This window comes from Monopterus albus, unplaced genomic scaffold (assembly GCF_001952655.1).
Source record: "Monopterus albus unplaced genomic scaffold, M_albus_1.0 scaffold70.1, whole genome shotgun sequence".
Lineage (NCBI taxonomy): Eukaryota > Metazoa > Chordata > Actinopteri > Synbranchiformes > Synbranchidae > Monopterus > Monopterus albus.
Window position 1 is genome coordinate 2,229,212 of NW_018127950.1, and position 16,729 is coordinate 2,245,940.

The following is a 16,729-nucleotide window of genomic DNA, read 5'->3' on the forward strand; positions in this document are numbered from 1 at the left end:
CGTGACAAAGACTGAAGTAGGATGTGGAGCAACAAAACATCGGTTTCATCTCAGCTGGCCTGGACACAAACAGGAAGAGGGAAAGACAAAGTAAAAGAGCACAGAAGACAGAGGACTGGTCTGAACAAGAGGTAGAAATAGCTAAGGAGGCATGCTCTGACTCACCCAAGGAAACTCAAATCAAACAGAGAGACAGGAAGAGTGCAAGCAGGAGAGGAGGAAGGGTGGAGAAGGTGGTAAAAGAAAACAAGAAAGCAAAAAGGCAAAAGATTAACACTCTTGAGGGAGGGATAAAATGTACGAAAAAATTACTGTTGAGCAAGGTGAAGCGAGTCGGAGAGAGTGAGACAGAAGTTTAGAGGGGTAGTGGGTGAAGTTAGAAGGAAGGGAGAGGTATGAGGGGACAACTCCCGAAGTTACTCTTCTCTTTGATGATCACTCTTCTCTTTCTGGGGAGCCTGGTGACCACCGCCATCTGGCACATGCTCAGCCACAAGTAAGTGTGTAACTGCATTTCCCGAACAAGACAGAGCACACACACACACACACACTCTCTCTTTTCAGTCCAGCTGTGGAGGCTGTGTAATTAGTGTGAAATGACTTTGGCATTGAGACATAAAGAGTGACAGAGTCTTTTATGTGGCCATTTTTTATGACGATATCATTTCATATGGAATTATTTATATCTGCACCCTAAGCATAAAGCAGTATAGTTTCAAAAATGAAACTTCTTCAGGACATAGCAATTGGTTTTCCAACTTTGTTGTTAAAAACTTGATCCTCACTTTTGCCATTACAGTCTTATATGTCAGGAAAAGTAGTAAATGTGTAGCAGAAATTCTCACAGTGAAACCTGAGGAGTCATTGAAAGTGAAATATGAGCTGTTGTGGGTTTGTAGTCCTACAGGTGAACACGCTGTAGACCTGTGTAAAGACTGGGAATCAGGGAGAATCGTACAGTGGACTCACAAAGTTCTTTTTTTTTTTTGGAAACTTGAAAACAGGAACAGAAGAAGACGTTATTGTTCAAGAAACACTCAACCACAAACACAAAAAGCCAAAGTTCCCTGGTGAAATGTTGCAAATTAACAAAAGTCTCAGAGTCCCTACTCTGGTTACTCACTCATGATGTATAAAGCTGACTAATATTGGCCTTCTGTTAGGTACCTCAATGCAGAACCTGACAGTAATAATGGACCTACTTACCAATCCAGCTGGGGAAGCCATTTTAAGTTAGCCTAATAGATAAAGCCTGATGAAGCAGATGAGTATGGGCTCTTTGCTTGTATGAGAGTAGGATTCAAGGGGAGTTTAAGGATGTGTCAAGCCAGAGAATGGTTAGTGATATATTACTTTTGTGGCTCTTTGCCAATCTAGTGGATTCAGACACAGTGAGATGTTGACTGGAGTGGCATTCAGATTAGACTGCCTATCAGTTCAGTGGGGCCAGTAATGGTAGTTTAGCCTTAGCAGAAACACTGTAGCTATCCTGTAAGGCTGGGTCAAAGTGTGAAGTATCGGCTCTTTGCTTCTCCTCCACTGGATGAAATAGCGCAACCACCACAAACTTTCAGACACATTAAATATTTATTTAACTCTGGCTTCTGCTTTCTACTCATCAGTCTTGTTTGTTTTGCAGTGATGTGGAACCTCAGAGATCACCTCCTGTAAAGAAAAGTGCACCTCAGTCCTCTGACCCTTGTAAAAACTGCAGGTGAGAACAAGCATGATCACAGCTTTTCCCTAAGCAACATCTTTGTTTATACTTTCATCAAATGAAGTCGTGCAAGTGCTACAGGAATTACAGGCTTGACTGTGTATTTGGATGTGTATGTCACAGGGAGGTCATTGACAAAGTAAAAGAGCGTTACTCTCAACCGTGGAAGAAGCAAGAGGACAATTACCAAAAATTCAGGTAAAAATAATCTTCTCATGTCCATCAAGGCTGGATTTGTCCAAGCATTTTCACAATATAAATCATCATACACAACTACACTATTAGCCATTCGGTTTCTGATATAATCAATAAAAGGACCGCAAATCTTAAATTTGAAGTATGAATCAGATTCAGAGCGCCTACTTTCCTTTAAATAAACACAGGTAACCACATCACCCAGCCACTTCTTAAGACACCTGTCACAAACTACTGAAGCAAAATAAACGTGATGCATAACCTTAAACCAAACACCAAGGGTTGAAAACAAAACCTATGCCGGATTTGTTTCCTTCTTTACACAGCTAGAGAGAAGAACTATAAACATAGAAGGAAAAGGAATTAAAACATGGAACATGCATGTTATTGTTAGCCATGGTCTAAATATAACAAATCAGATGGTCAAGAGAGTTGTGGCAAAATAGAGGGACTTAGGACTGGTTTCCCCCTCACAGATCTGTCTATGGACTCAGACTAAAGTCCCTACATGAAGTAGAAACTTTTTAAATCAATTACTTGAACTAACTACCATTTCAGTTAGCTCTTATTTAGCAAATAAAGCTTTCTGCTCAACACCATAACTGAGCTGTCGGTCAGCATCAACTGTCCTGACCGACTTGTATGACATTAAACAAAGTCCCTGTGGTTCCCCAGATCTCAGCTGAATGGCAAGTGCAATGGCTTTGACAAGGCCATCATTACCCAGGCCAACACACCCGTGGGAAAAGAGCTTAGGTTCAACGGGGAGAAAAAGAGGATTCTTAAGGTGACCCCTGAGATTTTCAGCATTTTTGCAAAGGTACGTTGTTTGTCATTCATGCATTCATGAATTTTATTAACATTTGTTTTGTGTACAACTGTACTGTATGAACACCAGGCAGAACATTGTAGTCTTAGATTAGCAGCTAAATGTCTACCATTGAGATTTACTCCATCATGTTGGGTTCACACAATACAATGTGACATCAGTAATGTTCACCATAAACCACTTTAACCTCATCATTTTTAAAGTTGTTAAAATAGAACTATAAGAATCAATCAAAACCCAAGAAATCATTTCTGACTGTCTTGTTGACCACCGAAATGCAACCAGTTGAGACTGAAACATTACACACTATGATTTATTGATAAAAACTAAAAATGTAAAGCAATAATACATGTAACAATGTAGGTAATTTAATAATAAAGATAACTATGCAAAACAAAGTTATGAATTAGACTATGAGCCACAGAGAACTTTACGTTTTTCCTTTCTGCTTATTTGGAATTGGCTCCACTGGAGAAAAAAAATCTTGTATCTTGACTTTGACTGCAACTTTATACATCTCAGCCATCTTATTACTGACAGAAGAACCTGTCCAATTTCACATCATTCACTGCTTTCTTATCAAACAAAAGAAAACAGCTTCAGCAGCAAAGTAGTTATTTGAAGATCAACCGCACCGATAGCACCATATTGCTAGCATTATCATATACATGTGCTGTGACTTTACCTATAAGTCCCTGGTGTACCGCGGCAATGAAAAGCACCTTCACCACGTTTTCTGCAGCAGGACACTCTGGCATTTCTTTAGTCTGAAGAACAGCACTATGTAGTTTCCAGTTGCTTATATAAGGGCAGGCTACTGTCACACAGGATTCAGTTGTAAGCTCTGTCCATGCATCCATGGTCAGAGACCTTTTCAACACTTGTCAAACGACTATGCAGCTCACATGCATTATCATCATACAGTTTATCCAGTTGTGACGTGACAGTTTTTCTTGATGGGACCCTTTACTCTGGCTGAACAAATGCAATCAAACTGATGGTGATTTCCAGATGCTGGTAAAAGCAAGGGAAAACAGTGGCTCTTTGTTTTTAAAGACAAAACCATAGTCGCATGTAATATTTGAGTTTACTTAAATTTAATGACTATTTGAAAATCATTGCCCATCCCTATATTCCAACCCTAGAGCCATGCTGCTCTGACTACACTGCAATACACAAGATCTTAAAATGACAAAGTTCACAGGATGTGCAGAGAAACAAAAGTCAATTTATGATGTATTGAGATGTTTTTTTCTTCACATGGAATAAATAAAATTGGTTGCAGCCTTTTGAAAACAGAAGGGAAAATGTCAAACCCCTGTAATCTGTTGACTGTAAATGTCTGCCATGCTGCTCACCAGTTCCTTCGCTTCCTGTTTTGCAAATGGAGAATCACTGAGAAGTCTGATTCTCAGTAAAATACCACCATTAACTTCTCGTCAGTGGTATTGTTAGCTCCCTGTTTCTGTGGAGATCACACACTGTATTGTCTCTTTTTACATGACATAGATCTTTCTTGTCAGTATACTGCATAAGCATATAGTATAGTAACTCTCAACTCTTTTTACATTGATGTGGTAGTGAGTTTTTTTTTTAACCTGATGGCTCAGACTCAGGAAGTCATCATGCCACTCTACATGCTCAGTTACCGCAGGCTGACAGTACTTGATTTCTCTTTTGAATACTGGCATCTCAAATATGTGCTTTCTCATAATGTGCCATTCAGATAGTTGCTATAGTTTAACACTACACACAGTGTTCTGTAGGGAGGCATGCCCTGTCTCTTGAGGCACATGCAACCAGACTTGGAGAGTGAAGCAGTAAAACACCAAACTACTGAGTCACATCCATTTTAGTGTATTCAGAGAGTATATACTGTATATTTTAGGTCATTTCCATTTTCATGATTACTGTACAAATTGTAATAGCTCAAAACATCTTTATTTAAGAACAGAGGCTCTGCCACTGAGCCAGTCTGAGATGGTCTAATGTCTGAGATAAAGAAGGTAAATCTGTGCTCACACAGGCCCTGAAGTCAGCCTTTCTAGACCAACTGTGTCATAACAAGATGACAACCCCTGTCTTGTTTTAAGGGCTTTGCCAAATGTGACTGAGAACTGTAACCTTCTTTTGCCTGAATCTAGAGGGAACAACTGGTGAATCTTTAACATCTTTAATTACAAAAAAAGATCAACAGTTTCCTCATTTTTTGCCAACAGTCAAAACGTATCTATAATTTAGGTTAATCTCCGTTTTTGTCTTTTATATAGTATCTTTTAATCAGCAATAATGTCATTTTAAAAGGCATTTTCCATCACTGTTTATTCCAGGAGCATCCGTTCTCAAATAAAACATTGAACACGTGCGCTGTTGTTGGGAATGGAGGAATCCTGACCAACAGCAGCTGTGGAAACATAATTGATTCAGCACAGTTTATCATCAGGTGAGAGTGGACTGCAAACTGATGACAGAAATAATCAAAAGAAAAACTTTCCTCTGTTGATATTCCATATAATGATCTGTGGATTTTCTTTGTTGTTTGTTTAGGTGCAACCTACCTCCTTTGGGAAACGGCTATGAGAAACATGTGGGCATCAAGACTGACCTGGTGACAGCAAACCCAAGCATCCTGGTGGAGAAGTGAGAAGGGAAAATAGATGGTTCTCAATGTTATTCCAAAATGTTCCTTTTGTCTTGTTGCTTCACAGCTGCTGTTTATTTATAGGTATGGGGCTCTAAATGGGCGTCGGCGTCCGTTCGTGGAGGGTCTTCGCACCTATGGCAACTCCTTGCTGCTCCTTCCTGCCTTCTCCTATGGTCACAATACTCCTGTGTCCCTGCGGGCTGTCTTCACAATTGAGGACTTTAAAAGCTCTATTCGGCCTGTCTTCTTCAATCCTGAGTACCTCCAGAATCTGTCCATCTTCTGGCGCTCCCAAGGCCTCAAAGAAGCTCGGCTAAGCACAGGCATAATCATGGCTAGCCTAGCACTGGAACTCTGTGCCAACGTGAACCTGTATGGGTTCTGGCCCTTCAGTAATCACCCACATAGCCATCATGCACTGACTAACCACTATTATGATGACAGAAAACCTAAAACAAAATTCCACACCATGCCAGCTGAGTTTGACTTCTTGTTGCAGCTGCACAGTCAGGGGGTGCTCAGGCTTCACCTGGGAGATTGTTGACCAGGTGAAAAGTAGCTGTCAGGCGCGAGGAGAGCTGCCAGCACAGGAGCAAAGTGCCTTTTCTTTGGCTTCAGGATAAAGCCAGTCACTTATTTCACGTACTTTTACATGACACGACAGTTGCATTTTGGCTGATCACATGGATTAAGTTCGTCAAAGCAGGGTGGATGCCTGGACTTTAGGCAGCCATGTGCCTTAAAATCAAAAGTCACAAGACTGTAAACACTCTGCGCAACAGTCTTACAATGTATCTACAACTGTACTTATTTCCACAAATGTTACAGCTAGAGTCTGGAGGGAATCATCTTGGAAGCTGGGAAGCCTCTATGAGGCCTTTGTGAGAGTCTACATTGGAGTGCCTTAATCGATTACTAATAACCATTATATAACTGACCGTGTGAACTTCTAAATCAAAGTGAATGTATTTTGAAGAAAATCAAATACCTCCTTTAAACAAGCATTTAAAGAAAACACCAGCACACTGAATATATGAAATTTTCTGACAATGACAAGCATGTCACACATTTAACTGCTTTGGAAGTCTGATATATGTAGTTCTCACTCACTTTAATTACACAACAGCTGTAAAAAGCAGGTGATTTCTGTATTTACGCCATCACCCTGACACCGCTGGATGTGATATAGATAAAGGGTCATTTCGCAGTATCCTCAGATACAATCCACCATGACCGTGTTCTCTGGGCTGTGGTTGTCAGATGGCCCTCAGTGAGACCTGCTCAGCAAAGGACTGAGCAGAGGCACCACGCAAGGCAACAGGAGTTATATAACACTAGTAAACACATCAAGGGTGTCTCTGCTCACAAAGGTTGTTATGGTGAGTTCGTGTTGCAATGTACTTCCCCTCATCACCACAGTGACCACAGAGATACTGGTACTGTCACAAAGTGGCAACATATTAGCACAATATTAGTTTGGAGAGAAATGCTTTAACTTGATGTAAATGTTAAATGAGTGCAGATGTAACTGACTCTGGTATCAGGTGATGTAATGATTGTGAACTGTGAACTTTGGCTGAAAAGTATTCCTGACAAGCATTTGGTAAGCTTTTTCTTAGAAACATCAAGACTGGGTGGGTGTTGGGGAACTGGAAGTCTGCATTTCATACTGACAGTGACATAGAATGATGATCTACAAACTTGATAAATCTGTGTGAAACTTTAAGAGAAATATTTATTAGAAAGTTATTTCTAGGTTGGTAATTTCATTCTATACTGTATGTATTCCATGTAAAAACTGGTGGTCATATATCCTGGTTAAACACCAAGAATAGTTTAGACATCTGAGACACTTCTTTACAACACAGTGTATGCATAATTTCAACATGACCTTGCTCCTACTGTATGTGATGTTTCAGGTAGCCAGAATGTCTGCATGTGTCATCTTTGGTGTGAGGAGAATTAATTTGTCCAAACAGGCATCTCAGTTTGCCCGATTTGGGGGGATGATTACTAAACATGTTGTAAATTGTGTCACTACAATTTTTCACTTTAGTAGCGTTCTTACCAACACTGATAGTGTGAATCAACACAGCTGCAGCACTGGTAACTTGAATGCATGTACTAGGAACTGTCAAATAGCCTTTCATTTCAGTTAGTAATTGAAGTATGGTGTGACCTAAAAGCCTGGAAAAATTCCACTAGAGAGATACGATTTACACACACTCCATCCATCCATCCATTTTCCTCCGCTTATCCGGAACCGGGTCGCGGGGGCAGCAGTCTAAGCAAAGATGCCCAGACTTCCCTCTCTCCAGACACTTCCTCCAGCTCCTCCAGGGGAATGCCAAGGTGTTCCCAGGCCACTCTCTTTCCTCAAATACTAATCACTTTTCATAATGAATAACAGCTGCCATTTTGACAGCAGTGCTGCAATTGAATTTATTTCAGTCACAATTCACTCTGCTGCAATGGTGGGAAATTGTTGCTTAAGTTATTTGTATAAATGTCCATTCTGCCCTCCCTTAATTTGCATTCCTTAATGGGAACGCCTTAAAACACATATTGGACAAGACTCAACAGGCAACTTCCAGTGCAAACCCTCATTTTGACTCTTTAATAATACATAGAAATTCACTGTTTGGCACCCAAAAAAAGAAAAAGAGAACTGCAAAAGGGTAGCAAATATCCTCCTAAGTAATATTTTAAAATGCTTCAAGCATGTTAATCTTCATATTCATATTTTAACTATCCAACTGATACAGCACTGAATGATTACAGACTATTTTTGATGGTTCAGTGAAAAAGTGTTGTTTTAATAAACCAATGGCTATTTGAATCAAAATCTTCAGATGTTTTCACATCAGAAGCTGAAGTTCTGCAAACAAACAAAGTGACACGAGCGACTTCTCTTTTGGTTTCCTGTGTTGTTCTTGCCAGTGACATAGCATCAGCACACATGACTGCAATTCTCTTCGACTGCAGAGACTGACTAGATGTCATACTAACAACAGGAATAGGACAATGCTCAATGATTCTAAGAGTGAGAGGCCTTTTATTTCCTGATTTTTATTGGTTCTGCTGTGGAGCCACAACAAAAGATACAGAGACTTATTGTAATTCAATCTTTTTTATTTTTGTATGAAAATAGGTCTTTTCACATGCAAATCAAATGTATTTCTTAAAGAATATGAGAAGAATCTTTTTCAGAGGATGCCAGAATAGCACTCAAAGAAAGATACATTTTACAAAACGCAAACACAAACACATGTATGAATCAGAGTTTGTACTGGTTATAACACTGGTTTTATTGTCACCCCTCACATGGGTGACTATAAGAAACATGTAAGGAAACAACACAGCCTGGCTGCAGTCTGCAGTATCTTTTGAACACAGACAGTGGTTTACATAGACAGACAGATGCTGTGAACGGGCATTGCGGTATCCCTGATGAATAGACCCACAATCCAACTGGTTTGAATTCTCAGACTGTGTTAACACACAGTGCAGAGATAAATCACAAAGGTATAATTGCCTGTGCCACAGATGATACCTTTGCTCCAACACTGTTAACCTAATGCATGCTGCTTACACCAGCCCTGCTGTACCTGTGAACAACAGCATCACACCTTCACTTTTGAAGAAGAACTTTCTTTTTTCACTTATCCTCATTCTTTCAGTTGGCGGGTATGAGGGATAAATATATTTATGTTTTAAACATTCATAAGGAAACACAGACATGTAGTCAAACTGTGAACACCCTTATTTATTGTTTCACAGATGCATATTGTCAAGGCTCAGAACTTACACTTAATGTAAAACTATAAGACTATCAGAATCAAATCAGACAGGGAACATTTTTCTTTGGTTTGCCTTGTGTTTGCTTTTAGTGTTTCTTTAGTGACATTTTGGTGACACGTGATTTTCAAAGACAGTGGCACTGTTCAGAGGAGAATAACCTCCCTGTCTGGTGAACACACTCTCTTTCTTCTGAAGATGTAAGGTGCCCTCTCGGCACCTCCTCAAAGCACCGCTTCCTTAAGCCCTGAAGTTCTTTTACCTTTGACAGGAAGTCACCCTCTAGTGGCTCCAGCTGTCTATAACTGCAAAGTTTGTAACTCATTATGTAATACTACAGTTTGTTGCCTTCTATCCAAACAGCAGTAAATTCTTTAGTTGAGAAACTTTGTTAACTGAGGAAGGATTTGATGAAGGATGATTGGCCTCCAGGGGAAGAGACTGACACTGACATAGAAATGCTCAGCAAATCACCTGAGGCTTGTTTGGGATGCAAGCAGCATCGGTGGAGCCAGTGTCAATCACTGCTCTGAGGAGTGGCTGACATCCGAAGACTTACATCTGGTCTGCTGCTGTTCAACAGACATGTGGTGCCTGCTGGTAAACAAACCAGTCAGAGAGAGTCTTTCTACTTGAGCACACGGTTGTATTTAACACTATGTTAATGCGAAGGAAGCCACGGCACAATGCACAGCCTCACAACTTCTCACAGTGATGGACTGTTCAGCTAGTTCTCTACTCAGGGAAAGATGCTGATCTTTCACATGAAATGTATTAAATCAAGAAAAGCACATGCCAGCTTTTCAGATTTACCCTTCCTCCTAATTTAGCATTATGAATCAGTGCAGTGGTTGTTATTGCATCACAGCAATGAGGTTCCAGGTTCGAACCTTCTGGGTGGAGTTTGTATGTTCTCCCTGTGCCTGTGTGGGTTCTCTCCGGATACTCTAGCTTCTTTCTTTCTATCTATCTATCTATCTATCTATCTATCTATCTATCTATGCAAGCGGTATGGATAGATGGAATCAAGTAAGCAATCAGAACTGTTGCTTGTCTGGACAGATGCTAGGAAGCAAAGCTGGGAATGGTTTGAATTCTTTTTAGCACTTTCTCCTTTCCCCAACTGGTTCCATTAGCAGGTTGGTCTCAGCACACAGCAGATCACAAAACAATGTTGGAAAAAGGGTGACATTGTAAATTTAAATACAGCGCAGAGGTTTGTTACATACATTAAATACTGATACTGTAACATACAAAAAAAAGTCTGGCTTTTTTTCTCTGTACCCTTAAGTCACTGTAGCTGACATATTATAAAAATATACTCTTATTTCACTTGTTGTTGTTTTTTACAATTTGAAGGCAGTTTTAAACACAATAACCATGAATATTGATACAACTAATCCATTTTCAAAAGAATTTCTTTTCTTTTTATTTATTTTACAAAAGACATAATTTAACAAAAAAAAAAGCACATTCATATAAAACACTGGTTTGAAAATTAAAAAACACTCCATTTTGGAGTTCACTATTTTTTTCTGTAAAGAAAAAGCAATAACGTAATGCAAAAAACAAGTGACTTTTAGAAAAGGGTTTGTCTCACACAGGCATATTTCCACACCTGGAGTAGCATGGCCACAGTATTCCAAAGCTACAACCAACCAGGCTTCAAAGCAGCCTAGGATTAAAGTCTTGGCACTGACACTTGCATCCCACAAACAGTGTTTGGTCTCACTATATTATAGCAATGGCTTTAAACCTTTTCCAGTACAAGGGGGTGATATTGCAGCCTTGTGCATCTAACACCAAACTTGCAGTTCTGGGAAGACTTACTCTAAATAATACAAGGCTTATCAATAGAAAAGTAACACTAGAGCTGGTTAAGGTGTTGCTGGATGCAGGTAGCATTGGCAACTGGTAACTAATCCCCAGTGAAAGAAGGCCAGTAGAAGAAACCACCAGAGGGCAGGCCATCACAAGGAAGTACTGAGCAGCCTTGTTTAGTAGCCATGAAGAGTCAAAGAGAAACTAGGAAGTTGAAGTTGGAACTGGATTGCTTATGCACTTTGTTGAAAGAAACATTTTCTCTCAGAATATCTCTGATGTCGACTGAAGCCACCTGCTGTACTCACTGACTCCTGAGTAGCAGCTGGTGCAGCACTGTTATCAAAAAACACTCAGGAAGCACATACAAACACACTGTCGAATGTAAAGTCATAGCAACATAACACTGATGATGGAGGGAAAGCAGACAAAGATCCAGCAACATAACACTGTGATCGATGATGGAGGGAAAGCAGACAAAGATCATGATGGACACAGGACACAGCCTCCAGGAAGGTGATGTTCTCACTGCATTAGGTGCTGCCATTGAATAATGTGTCATTTTAGAGTATTCATTTCTTTAGCTTGTTAGAGCGTGGTGATGACATGGCATCCCTTTGCCTTTGTTTTGTGTTGATACTTCATTTTGATATCACAAGAATTAGGATGCCAGTCTATTGCTAGAGTCAGTGTCTTTGCAGAGGAGTGGCCAGAAAATGAGCTAAGCCAAATCTGGGTTCAATCTGATTTGCAACAGAACTCATTATCATTCAGTAATTTTCCAAAGCTCAAATCCCTAATAACTGATGACTGGGAAGACAACAGAGGTCAGTAATTAGCTTTAGGACTTGAGGAGAATGAGATGTAAACGGCAGACTCTAATATAATATAGTTTGTGTTGGTATGATATTTCAAGTTAGTGAAAGCCCTGACAAAACAAATTGTCAGCTGCAACATCACATTTTTGTTTTACACACCTTATTACACAAACACACATCTTCTCCATCTTGGAGGATTCTTTAAGGCACAGTGGTTTTAAATATCAAAAAAAGATTGCAAAAGCTTGTCATTCAATCTCTAATATATACATGGTTTCAGAACTTGTCTATACTTCTGGGCTTAAATCCATACAGAAGGCTTGCACTCTCCTGATTTGCTGCTGCTGCTGTTGCTGCTGCTGCCTCCTCCACTGCTGCCTCCTTTCCCATGTTTGAATTTATGCTTGCGGTCTTTCTGAGGCTGTGGCTGCAGCTGAGGTTGGGCCTGAATGATGTTACTTTGAGGCTTGTCATCCTGGTTGTCGCCAAGCTGCTCCTCTGTCTGATGCTGCTGACTGTAGGCCTGGATGGCTGCCTCCAGTTGCTCTTGAGCTTGTTGGATCAGGTCTTTATTCAGAGCCACACGGGGCTCCCCTCCAGTGGGAAAATTATCCTCATTGCTACCAAACTGCTGCTGCTCCTCTTGGGCAATGTTTGCCCGGTTCTGCTTACACGCCATCTTGGCGTTGCTAAGGTCTGTGTAAGGCATTTGCTCAGGTTTGACCACAATGTTGTAGCCAGGTGGAGCTGATGGGGTGTTCCATGAGAAAGGGTAACCCACATAATCTGCAGCCTCATCTCCACCCACCCCTCCCTCAGAACCTGCTTCTGGCCCCGTGCCCCCTACAGAACCCTCCACACCTGCGCTGGTGCCTAGCAAGCCCAACTGGTATTCATCATCCTGAGGAGGGAGGTGCCGATGGCGAAGAATGTCACAGATAGAACCAATCCCTAAATGGATCATCTCCCAAATGTTGAGCGTGAGGCAGAGGATGGTGACACCATACATGATGCGCAGGAAGATGGTCTTCTCTGTAGGCCGAGACACAAAGCAGTCAACATTGTGGGGACAAGGTTTCCCCGAGCATACGAACACTGGAGTCACATGGAACCCATACAGCAAGTACTGGCCTGCAAGAAAGCCTGCTTCTAGCACCGTACGAGTCACCAGCTGCAACACATAGACTCGCATCAGTCCCTCATCTCGAATGCGCTTGCGCCCATCATGCCGGATCTTTGGTCTGGGTGTGGGCTGCAGGGGATCCCGTGGTCTTTTTGGTGGCTCAATCTCTGGCACCTCATAGATCATGGGATCATCCTCCTGGTCCTCTTCAGTCTCCTCGATTCCCCGGTGCTGTCGTGCTCCAAAGCAAATTTTTCTGGGTTTCCTGTGCATGTAGTCCCCTCCTCCTGCTCTGACCCCAGCAGATCCACCTCCTCCTTTGGCTTCCTCCAACCGTGTAATCTTGTTGACCGCATAGCCCATGTACATGAGAGAAGGCATTGCCACCAAGATGATCTGGAAGACCCAGAAGCGTACATGCGATAGAGGGGCGAAGGCATCGTAGCAGACATTCTCACAACCAGGCTGACCCGAATTGCAGACAAACTTGCTTTGTTCATCGTAATAGATGGACTCTCCCCCAACAGCAGTGAGAACGATGCGGAAGACGATGAGCACGGTGAGCCACAGCTTCCCCACGAAGGTGGAGTGGTTGTGGATCTCCTCCAGCAGCCGCGTGAGGAAGCTCCAGCTCATGGTGTCGCTGGACAGTGGGGCAGACAGTGTCCTTCTCTCACCTGTTCACAGACTCTGGAGAAAGTAAAGAGGGGGAGAAGGGGAAAATAAGGGGAGAGAAAAGAAGACATTATGTGTTTACAATAAATGCTTTCAAATGAGTAGTCCAATTTATTTTTTAAAATAAAATAGTATTAGTTCTTGACGTGCAGAGGAAAACTGTGAAAGGAGTGACATAATAAATGCCTTAATTAAAATGAGTGTTCCTCTCTGAACTCAGGCAATCAATATGTTCTTTATTTGATCTGTTGCTTCTTTCAGCTCATGTAAACACACACTGAATGCAGAGCTCAGTGCTAAAGTGAGGTTGCTGTCAAGTTTGGCTTTTTAGGGAATTAGAAAACTAAACACGGGAGGAAAGAGGATATTGGCATTAAAAATACCATCACACAGCACTGAGAAGGAGGAAAAATAATCCAAATAGGGAATTTTTTATCATCACACACACACACTTTATTTAATATTCTATATCTTTTTGAAGAAATAAATCCTCTTAGTGAGTGTTTTTCTGTTTGAGATGCAGTTTTTAGGATTGCATTAACTTGACTAGCTTGTTCTGGTTGGGAGGTAAATGCCATTGTGCTGTGCTGTTTGCATGTGCATTTGTGTGTGTTTGAGCACAGTTCAGTAAGAGGGACATGTTGCCTATGTAGGTTAGGTCTGGGCTTCAGGCAGTCCATGCAAACCAGTAGAATCAGCAGGTGGCTGGCAACAAACCACTGGAGCGGGGAATCAGATCCACATTAGCTCAGGCAGTGGAGCTGAACCCAAACACTACTGTCCCTCAGGGCAGCTTTGGGGGATGAATATGACATCTTCACAGAACTTTCCTCCTTATGAAGCTGCAATAGTGCTTGGCTTATTGTGAGCTAGACTGAGAGGAAAATCCAACCATGAATAGTGGCTTAGGTTGGGGTTTAAAGGGCTTCCAGAGACAGTATCCTTACCCAGTAGGTTGAGAGCTTAGTATGAGAGAGCTGGAGCTGCAGTAAGAGAGAAATATAGCTGGAAGAGATGAGCAGGAACTCCCAGCCCTCTGTTTTGTGTCTCTAGTAGGAGCAGAGAGGGCAGGAATGTTTTGAAGATGACTTGCAATGAAACATGTGTTGAGTATTGATCGCTCTGACCATATAAGGACATGTTTGAGACACAGGAGGTAGATGACAAGAATCCTTTGTGTGCAAATTTATACTCCACTATGTGTATTACTGACAGTGACCCAGAGTGCATACAAACTCGCAGTCAGACAAAGCAGTGAAATTCTTGCGAGAGTGAGCATCTGTGTGAGTAAGCAGCAAATGGCCAGAACGAAGACTCATAGCAGTGTCCTTCCATGTTGCACTCTGCTTGACTTTTCCTACATGACATCATTGCATTTCTTTACATAACCCTTACTGTTTTGCCCAGTTGGCCTTTGGCTAATTATATCCAGATTCACTCACAGGAAAATATTTGGTGAAAAAGTCTAATCAGCTTGACTGCACTCTAGAGATTCTGCTGTTTGGGGGAACTAATGTATTATTATTTCTGCATCTTTTGTCTTTTCTGTGTTTTCTATCTACTGTATTTGTCTTTTAATGTTGCACTGTCTTTTATAATTGAAACCTTTTTGGCTAATGTATGTGATTGTTTAAGTGTGGACATGAAAAACAGTACTAGAACTGAGGAGTTTAAATATAAATATAAATGTATGTATCATTCAAGATATATGCAAGAATTAGAGATTTAATCAAGAATGCATGAAGGAAACACTCTGTTTTAAGTTTTCTGTGTATTACTTGTTGGTGAAGAAGAGAATTAACTATGTAGAGATACTGCTTGCAGCCAATGATGCATGAAATTTTTTGTATAAGATGATGATCTGGGGTAGGACTGGATAAGTCTGACTTCTTCCTACTCCATTCAAACATGTGCTGGTATAAGCAAACTGATTCTGGATTAGCATTGGTTGGATTTGTGTAATTATGTGTGTGTTGATGTCATTTGTTCTGCATGTTTGAAAGAATAAATCAAAATCAAAATCAAAATCAAATCAATTGTTACTGAATATTTGTGATGTGGTTTTTTGTTATGTGGTCCTTCTGTAGAGGTATTTTTTTGTGCCCCCAAATGTTGGCCAGCACCATTTTAAATCATTTAATCTAGGAGCAGACTTGTTTGGATTTGTGCAGATCACAGTAATAAGTAATAAGTGTGTTTGTAGTTATATTGCATACTCTGTAACATTTCCTGCCTACGACACTTTGCTCTTTTAAATTCACTGGCTGCTATTTGTGAATCTTGTCTTATTTTTTTGTTGAATCACAGTTTTTGATACAGTACCTGATAAAGTTCATACATAGTGTACTCTGGCTATATTCAAATTAAAAGCCAAATTTCTTTTCTTCATAAGCCATTAGTATAAGTCTTTGTATATAATATGCTTTCATGCTTTTTCTAATAGCTTTTTCCAGCTCTTGATGTTTAATATTTAAACCCAAGGCTTCATGTTTTTATGGATGCACCATTACACCAAATGTAAATATTCTAGATGTCTTGTTTTGGAAACTGTGGGGTAGAATTTACTCAAATCTGTCCTCAAAACCATCAAATTTCCATATTTGGCTGTGATGTAACAGAGCCTCTATTTAATACACTATTGTATAGTGTGAGACTTGTAGAAACAGCTCTTGCACATTCACAACCATAACTTTATTGTCCCCGCCACAACCCTAGTCAGGAATAAGCAGTATAGATAATGGATGGAAAAATGGAATCAACTAAGCAATCAGAACTGTTGCCTAAACTCTCTTTGGACACTGAGTTACAGCCAGATTTATAGTCCCATGTTAGCTTATTGCATCTAAATCAGTTTATGAAATAACAGTAGAGAAACGCCAAATGTTTGTGATACTTTAGAAGCAGTACTGCAGTTACATAATTTATCTACCAGAGAACACTTACAAATGTCTCTGGATCGCAGTGTCAGTCTGTCAGTCAGCTCCTCTTGGCTGTATGTTGTGTTTAGAGTTAATTACCAAATGTTCAATTCAGTCCAGGTCAGTACACATCTTTGCCATAATTTATGAGATGCTTATCAGGCTCAGGTCATGTCTTGTGTTTATGTCTG

General features: G+C 40.6%; 2 protein-coding genes across 2 annotated transcripts in view; one reads left to right on the forward strand and one right to left on the reverse strand.

Moving 5' to 3' along the window:
* Window positions 1-314: 314 nt before the first annotated feature.
* st8sia6 (ST8 alpha-N-acetyl-neuraminide alpha-2,8-sialyltransferase 6) lies at window positions 315-7,683 on the forward strand. The gene is made up of 7 exons (XM_020605383.1): window positions 315-496; window positions 1,640-1,714; window positions 1,841-1,915; window positions 2,588-2,732; window positions 5,072-5,184; window positions 5,289-5,381; window positions 5,467-7,683. The coding sequence occupies exons 1-7, from the start codon at window positions 396-398 to the stop codon at window positions 5,927-5,929; spliced, it is 1,065 nt and encodes a 354-aa protein (XP_020461039.1). The 5' UTR covers window positions 315-395; the 3' UTR covers window positions 5,930-7,683.
* Window positions 7,684-11,470: 3,787 nt separating this feature from the next.
* gjc1 (gap junction protein gamma 1) overlaps window positions 11,471-16,729 on the reverse strand; it is a 5,854-nt gene continuing 595 nt past the window's right edge. Inside the window, exon 2 of the mRNA XM_020605410.1 lies at window positions 11,471-13,635. Coding sequence (XP_020461066.1) covers window positions 12,124-13,581 — 1,458 coding nt within the window. The 5' untranslated portion in view covers window positions 13,582-13,635 and the 3' untranslated portion in view covers window positions 11,471-12,123. The remainder of the gene's footprint in view (window positions 13,636-16,729) is intronic.